Source organism: Drosophila mojavensis, unplaced genomic scaffold, assembly GCF_018153725.1.
Source record: "Drosophila mojavensis isolate 15081-1352.22 unplaced genomic scaffold, ASM1815372v1 contig_231, whole genome shotgun sequence".
Taxonomy (NCBI): domain Eukaryota; kingdom Metazoa; phylum Arthropoda; class Insecta; order Diptera; family Drosophilidae; genus Drosophila; species Drosophila mojavensis.
Window position 1 is genome coordinate 5,481,208 of NW_025318772.1, and position 13,500 is coordinate 5,494,707.

At 38.1% G+C, this 13,500-nt stretch overlaps 5 protein-coding genes across 6 annotated transcripts; 2 read left to right on the forward strand and 3 right to left on the reverse strand.

Annotated features, from left to right (window-relative positions):
• Positions 1-4,191: 4,191 nt before the first annotated feature.
• On the forward strand, positions 4,192-5,629 carry LOC6575048 (esterase GA18864). The gene is made up of 3 exons (XM_002001032.4): positions 4,192-4,393; positions 4,453-4,773; positions 4,832-5,629. Exons 1-3 carry the CDS (start codon positions 4,267-4,269, stop codon positions 5,251-5,253), a joined length of 870 nt encoding a protein of 289 aa, XP_002001068.1. The 5' UTR covers positions 4,192-4,266; the 3' UTR covers positions 5,254-5,629.
• On the reverse strand, positions 5,529-7,575 carry LOC6575049 (elongin-B). Its single transcript, XM_002001033.4, has 4 exons — positions 7,212-7,575; positions 6,877-6,970; positions 6,557-6,701; positions 5,529-6,073 (listed from the first exon to the last, which is right to left on the reverse strand). Exons 1-4 carry the CDS (start codon positions 7,212-7,214, stop codon positions 5,959-5,961), a joined length of 357 nt encoding a protein of 118 aa, XP_002001069.2. The 5' UTR covers positions 7,215-7,575; the 3' UTR covers positions 5,529-5,958.
• A 132-nt stretch (positions 7,576-7,707) lies between these two features.
• On the forward strand, positions 7,708-8,349 carry LOC6575050 (signal recognition particle 14 kDa protein). Of its 2 annotated transcripts, none has more exons than XM_002001034.4 (4): positions 7,708-7,774; positions 7,829-7,901; positions 7,967-8,067; positions 8,127-8,349. In XM_002001034.4, exons 1-4 carry the CDS (start codon positions 7,751-7,753, stop codon positions 8,256-8,258), a joined length of 330 nt encoding a protein of 109 aa, XP_002001070.1. In that variant the 5' UTR covers positions 7,708-7,750; the 3' UTR covers positions 8,259-8,349. The 2 variants fall into 2 exon arrangements, with proteins under 2 accessions (XP_002001070.1, XP_043864068.1); XM_044008133.1 differs by having other exon boundaries at positions 8,115-8,194.
• Positions 8,333-9,244, reverse strand: LOC6575051. Its single transcript, XM_002001035.4, has 3 exons — positions 9,023-9,244; positions 8,699-8,963; positions 8,333-8,649 (listed from the first exon to the last, which is right to left on the reverse strand). The coding sequence occupies exons 1-3, from the start codon at positions 9,158-9,160 to the stop codon at positions 8,342-8,344; spliced, it is 711 nt and encodes a 236-aa protein (XP_002001071.4). The 5' UTR covers positions 9,161-9,244; the 3' UTR covers positions 8,333-8,341.
• A 439-nt stretch (positions 9,245-9,683) lies between these two features.
• Positions 9,684-13,399, reverse strand: LOC6575052. Its single transcript, XM_002001036.4, has 7 exons — positions 13,004-13,399; positions 12,778-12,926; positions 11,055-11,967; positions 10,879-10,998; positions 10,515-10,679; positions 10,335-10,443; positions 9,684-10,273 (listed from the first exon to the last, which is right to left on the reverse strand). Exons 1-7 carry the CDS (start codon positions 13,065-13,067, stop codon positions 10,036-10,038), a joined length of 1,758 nt encoding a protein of 585 aa, XP_002001072.1. The 5' UTR covers positions 13,068-13,399; the 3' UTR covers positions 9,684-10,035.
• Positions 13,400-13,500: the final 101 nt, after the last annotated feature.

The following is a 13,500-nucleotide window of genomic DNA, read 5'->3' on the forward strand; positions in this document are numbered from 1 at the left end:
TACCTTCGACAGTGCATTGGAGTATTCAATGACCAGTCAGGACTAGTAAGAAAAGTCATTGAACAATGACAGCAACTCGAACTGAATGCGCAGCGCATGAAAGTTGATCCAAGCTGTGCATAGAATGCTCAGTTTGAAGGGCTGAAAGTTTATTAACTTGATTAGCAAATATGCAGAGTTCAATTAAAAACCAATATTAAGTATCTTCATTGTGAAATGGCATTAATTAATTGGTAATTTGCAGCCAGTCCTTGAGCACATCTGAGGAGAGATCGGATTACACACGACCTCGGCAATTCCGCATTTAGCATAGCATACTTTTTTGGGCAAACTTTAAGCTCTGGGCCTCAGCTGTATTGTACCTTAATTACTGTGGCGATTCCCTTATAAGTAATAATACTTCTCTGTTTTCCTTGGCCAGAATCACAGATGTAAAACAACAATGTGAAGGCAAATGCAAACCAAACAAAAGGCAAATGAACACAGGGAGCGCTGCACAGAACAGAAATTAAAACATTTTTTGCCTTCTACATTTCCATTTGTGTAGCCGGAAATGCAGCAGCTCAAAGATGGCCTCCGTTATGCTGGTCTTAGAGGACCAGTTATCTTTTACTTAACTTACCTACACTGTTATATGCTTCCGCTGGGGCGGCCTGTCCCACTCTTTACTTTTGAGGTTTTTGTGTTTTGAGCATTTTCAGTTATTAAACTTTTGGACCAGCTTACGCTTCGCCCCTCTGCACTGCAGCAGTCGCTGGACTTTCTGTGGCTGCCCGCCCGGTTGCTAAGTAATGAGATCGATTTTAATGGCATACTTCATTTTCATTTTACTCTATTCCCCCAATATGCTCGCCGTCCCTCGCTGCTTTGCGCCTGCCCACTTGTGCCACATTTCGACGCCGCCTTTGTTGCCATTCGCCTTCTGTGGGCGTGCTTTTTTCTCTTTTTTTTTATTTTTTTTTTTTTTTTGTATTTATTTATGCTCTGCTCTGCTAATTAAATAATAATTGCTTTTAAGCAATTATTTTGTTTGCATGCTCACAGAGGCGCGTTCGCTTTGCGATTGCATGTTTCGCCTTTCTTTCTCTCTTTTCGAAAATAATTCTATTTCATGTTCAATAGAAGGCTGCGCCATGCGGACCTAGCTATGATATCTGCTTGAGCTTGCTTAAGCCTGCAGTAACTGCTGCTGCCTAGTAGCACTTATCAGTACTTACTATTATGATCCTGCTCTCTTGCTTCTTAATAATTACTCGCTGTGTATACAAACAATGAATAAGCTCAGGTACATTATGTTTTAATAAAACATAAATATAACAAAACGTATATGATTGTATATATTAATATAGATATACTCTGCCAATTACATATATATGTACATATTTGTTTATGTGCACATACATAAAAAAGCTCATGCAAAACAACGCCAACGGCATTTGCCCTCAGCTCAGCTGGCTACTTTCGGGCCAGTCTGAGTGGGTTTATTTATTAAACATGGCTATTAGCAGTTGAGTCACGTTAAATGCAATCTGGCAGCGACAAAAAAAATTGATTTGTTGTTAAAATTTCGTATGCTTGGAAAACAAAAGTTGAAAAACAAAGCTCAGAATAATTCTTAATTTAGCGGAAATCAGCATCATGATACAATTAAAGAGGCGTTTGACTGAGCATAAGCACGTTTTTCTATTTGCATGTATTTTTTTCCACAAATTAAAACTTGTGTTTAATAATAAAGTGCTAGCTACGAGGGCTTCAACTCTGACTAAGTAAGCAAAGCATTTGGTTTGGGATTAAAAATTCCTGTGTGGTCAGCAGAGCAGAAGTTGGCCTACTGCACTAAAAAAGAAATTGTGCTCATTGAGAGCTGATGGGAGAGTCTATAATTCCATCAATTTATATATAAACCATTTATTTAAAGGCTGCCCATCAATTAGGGCAATTAGAATTTTTTACAGAAGAATTTAATTGTTTGGTTTATATTAAAATTTATTGACGCATTATTTTGGCCGCAAGGCCAATAAACTCATCAACACCTGAGCAATAAGTCATTCGGAGTTGACAAAACAAACATGCCCCAAACCCAGTCAAAATGCTCAGAGAGATGTATTTACGCCCTGGGCAGATGGCAATGCACTAAATGTGATTTATGGCTATTAATTTAGTTAACGCCATTTAAATGCTGTACATTTCGTGCGAAAAGTGAATTCTCCAATGGCAACACCTGGCAAATACTTGCAAATTCTTGCACACGGTACCAAGATCATGTCGATGGAATTTCATTTAAATATTCATAGTGCATTCTTGTCTGTCGCCCTGACCACATAACCACATTTCTCTAGATGGCAGAAACGGATAGAAATGCACAAATTGATAAGGACATAGTCACAAACAGACGTATCTCAGATATATATATAGATGTAGTTATAGACACAAATATTAATGCAGAGGCAGACATAAATAGAGATACAGGTACAGATACAGATACAGATACAGATACAGATACAGATACAGATACAGATACAGATACAGATACAGATACAGATACAGATACAGATACAGATACAGATACAGATACAGATACAGATACAGATACAGATACAGATACAGATACAGATACAGATACAGATACAGATACAGATACAGATACAGATACAGATACAGATACAGATACAGATACAGATACAGATACAGATACAGATACAGATACAGATACAGATACAGATACAGATACAGATACAGATACAGATACAGATACAGATACAGATACAGATACAGATACAGATACAGATACATTTACAGATACAGATACAGCAACTTTTTGGTTTTATTCGCATTTAAAAGCTGCTCTGACCGGCTGTCTGTGGCTTTGTTTGTGATTTACAAGCGTGAAATAGCAGCAACATCAAATATTTAACAGTTTTCTATCGACTCCCAGTGTGTGGTTGCCTCTGAGTGAGTGGTCTGTGCATTTGCGGTAGCTCGATGGGTTGTTTATACATATATACATATACATAAACTTATATACAAATATATATACTGTAATATTGTACAACTATATATGTACATAGTTGCTTCCTTCGTTTTTGTGGAATTCACTTCCATTCGTAATGAGTTGCAGTCGGAAATGCATTTTTCTATTAATTTGGTTGCACACATACACACACACATGTGCGTGTGTACACAAAATTGCAACAATAGTTTGTAGCACATAAATATTTGCAATTTACGCATAACTGGCAAATGCCTGCACCAATTTACGAGCGTTAAAACATTTCAAGCTCGACCTCAACAATGGCCAAAATGAAATGTGAAATACGCAAGCATTCATTTAATTTGCATTACAATTTATCGCCGACGCCTGAAGTGCCGTTTGCTAATAAATCACCAAATTAATATTACGATGCGGGAATGTGAAGAGTCCCATTGTAGGGCTTTGTGGTATTGTGAAGGAGTGCGAGCAAGATGGAGAACGTGTGCTCTCCTATCGGTCCAACTTGTAACTGTATTTATAATATTATTAACATTTTTAAATTGAAATTTTCTAGTTACGAATTGTTATCTAATTGCATTAATAGTGCTCTGAACGACTAACATTAAAAAAGAAATGCTGTATATAAAATATTTGTTTTGCATTCATAATTCAACTTGAAATCCACACAATGTCCGTTGCGTTTCGGATAACGTTCAAATATATGTACGTATTATTCATACAGTCGTAGGACAGATACGGGAAATTTCGTAATAAAATATCCAAAAGTAAAGGTTTGTGTGTTAACTAATAATTCCCATGCTTATAGGGATATTTAAGGCTATCCCTTCAGATTGAAAATGTAAAGTTAACATTTTTGCTGAATAAAATGTGTTTTTAATAGATGGCGCCAGCATACTGATTGAAAATGTAAAGTTAACATTTTTGCTGAATAAAATGTGTTTTTAATAGATGGCGCCAGCATACTGTAAATTCAGAAGAGATGACGCCACACTGAAATGAAATGAAATGATAATGAAATGTCCCTGATGTATTTTTCGATAGCGCCACACAGTGTAAGAAAGAGTCACACGTAATTAAAATTTTCGAAAGGAATTTCCAATTATTTCGCTATTACCAGATGCTTTTTGAACCAGCACAGGTCAACAGCGTTTAATGAACTAACAGTCACATCTCTAGCATTTGGTATATCAGCTGTTCATCAGTTTAACCTAAAAATACTTTTGTAGTTTTACTTGTGGCGCTTTTTTTTTGCAGCTACGTCTCGTATTTCCATAATGACCAACAACGAATCAGAGTCCGCTAGCTCGAGTCGAGCAAGCGGCAGTGCTTCAACATCTGCCAACAAAGTGGAAATTACAGAGAAAGTGCGAGTTCTTTGCCTGCACGGATACCGGCAAGATGGTCGGTGCCTTTGTCATTTTTAATTTAATATTAAAGCTAATTTGATTTTCCTATTAAAGCGGACTCATTTAAAAATAAACTTGGCTCCTTTCGCAAATTCGCTGGTAAATACGCTGAGTTTGTGTTTATTTCTGCCCCTCACGTAGCAGCGCCCCTGGACCCATCGGCAGAGCCTGTGGAGCAGCAGCGCAGTTGGTGGGCCAACAAAGATGATGGCACATTCAAAGGTACCAACAGAAGTGGTCCGGCATTAGGATTCCAAGAGAGCTTACGCTACGTCGAAGATGTATGGAAGACACAGGGACCCTTTCAAGGACTTTTAGGTTTCTCGCAAGGCGCCTGCTTTGTGGGACTCATATGTGGACTAGCCAAAAAGAAATGTAAGTACATCGATCGCATTGCAGGACTAATTACACATTTTATACACTTCCCCAAAAGTGACCTCCATTCGACCTGAGTTCGCTGTCCTCAGCTCTGGCTTCATTTCTGGTAGTTTGGTGCATATGAGCGCCTACGAAGAACGCATCACAATCCCCACTTTGCACATTTATGGCTTGACAGACGAAATCATTCCCAAAGAGATGAGCGAATCACTAGCAGCTCACTTCAGGAATGTGGAAGTGCTCGAGCATAGCGGCGGCCATTATTTCCCAGCAACGGCACAGCAGAAACAGACGTACATCAACTTCTTCCAGGACAGGTTGCAAGAGTACTTGGAGCACTTGGAACTGCAGCAGAGCAGCAACGCCTCGTTCATCGATAGCGCCGAGGAGGACGATGGAGCGGCGACAGATGCCAACGATGCAGAAGTGGCCGCTGTGACGGCGGCCGCCGGATCGGGAATGGATGATAGTGATTAGTAATGTAGATTTTTTCTTTTTAATAATAATTAAATCTTATTATTACAATAATAATAATAATCATAATTTGATTATAAATTATAATAAATTTAAATCCCAATATTTTAAATATTCACCATTTGCTCAATTATCAATTGTTATAAGCTATTTCAATTGTGACTTTCATTTCATAAGTTTTCATTTAAATTTTGTGTAGTATCTATTTTTTCCTCTTAGACAAATTCGTACAAATTCCATAAGAAACAAACAAATAGGTAATATATAAAAAAAAATAATTAGATTAACAAATCCCATTTCAAATTATAATTTTGAATCATATTGTTTAAATTGTTCCTTGCTATATAACCGACGAAAAAATGCATACATAATTAGCTATTGTTGCTGTTTTCTTATTTTTGTTGCTGTTGCTTTAGTTGTGTTTTTGTTGTTGTGTGACCAGGCAGAGAAGAAACTGTAGCACAATTCGAAACATTTAGCATTGCATCGAGAGAGTTTTTTGTTGACTGTGTTATTGTGTGGGACAAGCGAGCGATAGTAAATTTGACTCTCAGCATTTATGGTTTTGCTTTGCATGCGACAGCAGCAGTAGCAGCAGCAGCGGCGATGTCCAAGTGGGTAACTGCTCTTTCTGATGGTTTTATTTTGGGGCTTTAAGTGTTGTTGCTGTTGTTGTTCTTGATGTTGCTGTTACTGTTGCTGTTGATTTTATGCCACTTGCTCCTGTCCATTTGAGGCCTCTTGATTTTTCATCACTTCTGGTAAGTCAGGCGGGGCTGAATAGGGCGTGATTTCCAGCGACTCGAAGTCGCCCGCCTCGTTCCTGCAAGCAAAATACATTATTAAAATGTCAACTCAATAACAAATGTGGCACACGTGTGGAACTATGCGAGTCGGCCGATAACATATGTACAATGTTCTAGAGTTGAGTCCAGGTCGTGCTTTATTGTGGAGCACGAAGACTCTTGACCCCTCAACACGAATGAGCAATTTGCATGCAAACGCAGAAATAAATAATTGCTCAATAGCTACAGCAACAACAAAATTCGTAACAAACTTTTTTGTTAAAAAAAAAAAAAAAAAAAAAAAAAAAAATCGTGAGTCTTCTGTATCATTAAAGCATCGTTTAATATTAGATTTTAAGCAAACAAGAAAAATGATTTTGTTATGAAAAAGTAATTTACACGCGCTCATCTCTAACATGTACAAATAATAAAAATATTAGCGGCTTATCAGAGTGACTCAAAGGGCGGCTTTCATAACGCGAACTGTGAATGACAGCGAAAGGGAAGCAAGCATAACTCACCTGCATGTTAGGCCCAACTGCGCTGGGGCTTGGGCCTTTGCCGTTGATACCGTAACGCCATAGTCCTGCAACGTTTGATCATCCTCCATGACATCGTTGTCCTGATTGTATAACCGCTGATCGCTGGGTAACACTTTCAATATGCCTGCCAATGATTATAAAATTACTTAATAATCAAAAATGTGCTCTATAAATAGGAATAACACTTAAACACACGACACACGCACACGCATACACCAACACCCGCAAACATGCACACACACACACACAGAAGCGCGAATACGCTACGCATAAATATTTAGATATATTGCTACACTTGCCTTCGATCATGCGTTTCAGTTCAATAACTGATGTGTTTTCCTTAGCATCCGTAAAGATGGTTGTCTTATGCCTTCTGATCATGAGGAACACGTCCTGTAAGAAAGAAATCACAATGTTACGGTCAAAGTTCATAGCAACACCAGAAGCAGCGGCGCTGACTACGGTGATGGCGATGTTGCGCGGCTTTTGCTTATTCATCGTACACATGTCCCTTGCCAGTGTGGGTGCGTGTGCGTGTGCTTATATGCATATGTGAGTGCATTAGTGCATTGCAACTTATCCAGCGTCAACATATCCTTCAGACCGACTTCGATGGGCGGCGAGGCGTGCTTACCATAATTGAAAATTTGTTGTTTGATGCCTTTTGCTGACTACTGCTAAGTGACCTGAAGGTTGTGCTACAATTTGTTATTGTCGTTGCCTACTACGGCTGCTTCTGCTGCTGGCGTGGGCGGGCGGAGGGCGCTTCCTTTGGCGGTCGTCGAGTCGTTCGATCGTTTCTGCTTACACCATCAGCCAATGCACGCTGGTTGTGCTAGCTTCGGTGCGTTAGTAGTGCGACTGTGATGATGGCGACGTGTGGAAGTGTTTGGGCGTTCAACAGCCTAGTCGATTGCCTGCACTTGTAAGTTTTCGTTGGATTTTACGATTTTTAATGTAAATTTTTTTTTTTTTTTTTGGCGAAGCAAGACCGAATGCCAGCCCTGCCAACTTAACATATGTAAGTTGGCAGCTCTTGGTTTTTTGGTGCGTCAGAAATTATGTTACTTAGCAGTCTGTTAATAGTCTGTGATTTTACACCATACAATAATGTACTAATTAATCCCTAGCGCACAAGTGTCACTTTACGTCTGGTCTAAGATCTGCCACGAAATGGTTTTGCTCGACAATGCTAACGTAAATAAATACATTAACCGTGAAATTCCTAAATAATATATCATCTAATTACAGTTTATACTGCGCCTGGAAAAAATTGCCAATGAAGCGAGAAAGGATGCTTCCTTCACGATGACATTCAAACGCTGTAAGTAACCAGGCTGTCCGCATGTGACTTCTCTAATCAATATGAGCTTCCATTTCCAACATTAGACGATGGGCATGATAGACCTGTACCTCGTGAAGGAAGGAAACCACTGCCGAAACCCGAAACGTATATGTGCTTAATGCGTGCCCAATTCAAATCCAAAAAGGTAAACACAATTTTATATTTCAATATATTTATATATCAGAATAAAAGATTTCTTTTTAGATTTCCACAGTAGTTCGCCAGGAAGATGTTCCCACAATGATGGCGATGTACTCACAATTTATGAAGAGTAAAATGGATGGACTTAAGCGCGTTAAGAAAGTGAAAGCCAAGGCTAAGGCAGCTAAGGCATAATACACGCTCGGTAGCTGCGTTTTAATTAGTTAAAGCTCTTAGATATTTACCAATAACCAACGTTCCCTTGTAAATTAAAATTTTTACGGCACTTCTGTATTTATATTATTGACATCAATCATATCCTTTTGGACGCACAAGTCGAGCAAATATTTTGGTAGTTTGTCTAGTGTTAATCCATACAAGTATTTTGGCCTTAATAACTGTACTAGCGTATAGATATACTCTCTTTGAGCTTGTGCCTCATTCTCCTCGGATGCATAACACGAGTCATCAAAATACAGGACATCTATTCCATTCCCAAGTGCACGGTGAAACGATGCACCTGCCTTTGGTATAAAGTCCAAATAGCCGCTCAAATTGTCAGCTATTAGTGATCTAATGTAGTCATCTAAAAAAAATACCTGCTATTATATCATCTAAAAATCCGAGTCACTTACTTTTTAAGTAATAGAAGGTAGCACTTCCAGTATCTTCGTTTTGTCCTGCTGGTATCAATGTCAAACTGATTTTGGATTCATCATATTTGATATTCGTTTCTTCGTTGGGCCTTAAAACTGTATATACAGGATTTTGACAGGTTTTGGATAACACACCTTGGAAACGAGCTACATCATCTGCTGAGCCAATAATGCGTCCACACCAATTAGAAGGAACCTTGTGATCCTGGAACGCCGCCGACGTTATCAGCATTGGTCCATTATGCTAGTTTATTATAAGTATATTTTTTTTATTATAAAAATAGGTTCAAGGATTATTTTTACTTGTTCATAAGGGCCATATGTCTTTTTAGAATCCAATATTAATGGTTGTCCAAGATCATTTAAAAACATCTTTAAGCGAAGAAAAGAACACAAACAAATTCCGGAACTAGTTTCAGCATAATATGCCAAATTGCTCATAGGAAGTGCTCTGTTAATATAACATTTTCTGTTAATTTATATGCCTCAATTATTTTTAGAGCATATTGCGTTAGCCTACGCATTTTTGCGCAATTTCAAATTAGAATTGATGTAGGCTAGAATTTTTTAAATCTATTTATAATTTTAATACCCATTTAAGAACAATAATTTAGATATAATTATAATTGTATATGTACACATATGTATTTAATTGTAAGTCATCCTATTTAGACTCTTATTTTTGATCGGCACTAACCGTGTACTTTTAGCAGCGTTACATATTGACCAGTTTTTCTTCTTTTTTGTTTGATTGTTTTTAACATACAAATATACTGTTAGTTCTATCACAATGAATAATATATTTTGTGTGTTCGGTTTTTTTGTGTATGTATGTATGTATGTGCTGTGCCTTTGTCATCAAGATTCGAGAGATAGGTATCCTTACGTTCTTATGTTAACAAACATGATATTATATGCTAGCAATACAAAACAGATCTGCAGCATAAGTTAGTTACCTTCTGTCTCCCTTTGTTATTTTTTTTTTTTTTTTTAGAACAAAGACAGTCTTAATATTTTATGAGAGTTTCAATTGCGTTCATAAAGTTTCTCCATTTGCTATCGAATATTGCAAGTCATTTGGCAATTAATGAGCTAGTGTGCGTTAATGGGGACGAAAAGGATCAGGAATTTGTGGATAGACTGTTTTAGGAGGACGACAAGAAAACGTTAAGATGGATACTATGCATTACAGTGCAAATGACTAAAAAAAAAATATGAAACGCTCCCATTGCAAAGAAATCAAAATTATAAACTATGTTGAATATTTAAATTAAATTGATTAAATAATAATAACAATAAAGCAATTACGTTTGCCTTTAGTTAAAAGTATTATAGCGCAAATTGCTGTCGACGTCGCCAACATTTCCGCCAAAGCTACCGGGATTAGACGGTTGTTCGGCCATGAGATCCGTGCTTGACTGCGAATACCGACGCCACCGCGGCCATGGCCACGCATCGCGTATGCTGTCGATCAAACGCTGCTGGAATGTCTTGTATTCCATATCCACTGACTGGGTATCACCAAAATTGAAATCAGCCACTTCCACCGTAAAGCTGAGACCACAGAAAGGAAAAGTTATTTGTTGGGCTTGTTCTTAGGATTTATACTACTTACCGATTTCGACTTTGCATATAATAGGCGACTCCAAAAATGACCAAACAAACGGCCACAAGGGTGCAGGCAATGGGCACCACGACAACGGATAGCTGCGACTGTCGCTTTGCTGTTGCATAAGTGAAAACACATTAATCAAATCGATAAAATTATAAATAGTTTCGGGGTTATTTTACCAACCTTCATAGATGTTAACAGTAACTTGATTTAGAGTTGCCGAGACTTCATTGCGGATGAAAAACAGAATCGTCTTGCTGTCAGCAAAATAACGAGCGAAGTTAAAATCACACTTATCGAAACTGTCATAGAAGCTGCACGTCTCGTTGCCCGTAGCGTTGTATGGCGCTAAAAACCAAAGTGCGTCAGTTAATAATCATTTTCAAAAATTCATCCAATATCAGTCAAAAAAGGATGATATATAATCTCTTTTAATATATTCTATGCTATACTAAAGATGATACCCAATCTACGAAAGTTCCCATCAAATTATATATTGTAGTTCTTAATAAATAATTCTAGTACATTATGCAATATTAATACGTACCATTGTAGTATTGAGTGCACACCTCGTACGGCGGGGAGCCTTTGCAGGTGATTTGTAAATTAATCAGCTCCCAATGCTGCACCCAGTTTTTACCGCTAGTGCTAAAGCCAGAGATGGGCGCTGGAACAAATATTATTAAATACATTTTACATGCAATAGTTGAAACTTATACATACTCTTCGAGACAACTCGCCGGTTAAAGTAACCGTACATCTTGCTCGCATCCTGGGCAACAACTTTGCCGTCTATGCAAGTGTGTGGCGGTGCTGCAACAGGCAGCAGTTTCAGCTTCCGCACACCCAACGGATTGAACAGGGCAACAGATGTAGCACCGGTGATGTTTTGTTTTTGTAGCTCCTGCTTAACAGCGGCTGCAAGATTTATACCAAGTAGCTTGGCGTTTGCATGCATCGTTTGGTTAACGTCCCGCTTAGACCGCGAAGGCTTAGTTGTCGTTGCTGGTGTCGTTGATGTTGTTGTCGATGTTGTTGCTGGGGTTGTTGTTGATGTCGTGCTTGGTGTTGTTGTTGATGTTGTGGCTGGTGTTGTAGAAGTGGACGTGGATGTTGTCGTTGTAGTTGTAGTTGCGGGCGTGGTGGTTGTCGTTGTAGTAGTAGTCGTTGTGGTTGTAGTGGTTGTTGTAGATGTTGTTGGCTCTGGCAGAGGATCTGGCGATGCTACCACAAGAGCCTCAATATTATAATATTGATCGGGCACTGAATATATGTCTTCAAACTCGAAGACATGTGACATTCCTAGATATGTACAGTTCTTGAACCAGTAAGTATTGATATAGTAATGATTGCTTATCAAAAAGTCCAAGTCCGCTTGCCATAGTTCAATTCTATGTTTAACTAAATCCTGCGTGGATACAAAGTCCTTTGTCCGCAGCTTATCATTCTGTATAAGTTCCAAACTGCCGCTGAGTGTGTTGACTACACTGATAGTAACTGTGCTTTCGGCAACTGGAAACCAAACTATAAACTTCTCCTCTGATACACTCACTTCTAAACGATGATCTCCCAGATTGCTTATGTCGTTAGCATAATTGAAAGTCCAATTGCTGAATGGCTCCGATGTTTCAAATTCCTACATATCAACAAAGTCAAATGAAATACGTATGTAATTAGTCTTTAGTTAACAATAAAGGGGCGCATCAGCGTCTATTACGTTTGCTTTTAATAGCAGAGCTGTGACGCAGATTAATCATGAAAGCCTAGCTGTATGGATATAGGGGATAACTCAAGTATATACAGAAATAAATCATTTATCTTGTGTGTGTATTTCTGATTGTGTTAATGACATACGATAGCGATGAACAATGAATGTGTTTGTGTTTTTTTTTTTTCTGTATGGAACATTAATAATAATACAAAATATATACAAAAATATTGTTATCTATGAAACTGAATTGTTTAATGAAATATTATCGAATCTATGTGCTTAAGCAGTCCAGACCCTACACTTATGTAGGGTATCTAAACGTACCAGGCACGGTTGCCTACAAATCAAGTGATTGTAAAAATTTACATTTTAAATTTGATATCGAGTACATATATACATATTCCATTGAAGCGGTATCTAAAATTAACTTTATTGTTATCACCGACCGAGTCTTATAAAACGTTTTGAAAAGCGTTTTATATACAAACATAAATTAGCAAAAGGTTGATACGGTGCACATTCAGTAAATCCAACTCATGCATTCTTCCCTAACTACTGAATTTGGGACAGACGTAGGGCATGTGCGGTTCATTGCGAAGCAGACCTTACAGTTCCCGTTATGGGTGCATAAAATTAGTCAGCAAATTTCTTTTGAACTCCCGTATGTACATATGCCTCGTCAGCCACCATTCTTGATGTGGCAAACATCGCTTTCTATTTGTAAAACATTTTTACCTTCGTATGCCCAGCGTTATCCTTCCAGCTGAAGCTATAGGTACCTTTGTTTGCAATATTCCTTCCATCGTATAAAGTAGCGCTTACATTTACCGTGGAGCCGATCAGCGCATGTTGTGGCGCGGTAATAACAACATGTTTACAATAAACTTGAAAAAATGAGAATTGTAAAGAATATTTAAAGTTGCACGAGCTCGTATTGATTGGTATTTGGACTCGTTCTTACCTGTATGCAATGAGGCATATAGCACTAGAGTCAACGCTAGCGCCGTGTTGCTAATTTTATTCATTTTTGCAACGCAACAACTAGGCGTCTGGTATTTCCGACTACGGTTATTATGAAAAATAGCTTACAATGCACCTGCACTCCCGCCCCAATGAACAAACAAAAAACACTACACACATATACACTCACACACTTCCGAATTGTTTTACGCCTATTTTTCAGTCACTTTCTTATTGTATACAATAAGTTGAACACTTTTAATTGCTTTGTAGTTAGAACTATAACTAAATCATCGGCACATCAATTATTCGCAATAATAATTATTGCGTTTTCGTTTATTTTATAGAACTGCAAGTTAGTGCTGCCCAATCGTTCAGTACAAGCCTGAACGATACACCGAATTAAATGAACAATCGGAACTACTCAGCTAGTTCGCAAGTCGTTCGATATATTAGTTCGTTCATTTGAGTTGAGTTTATGGTAAACAGCACAGAAAA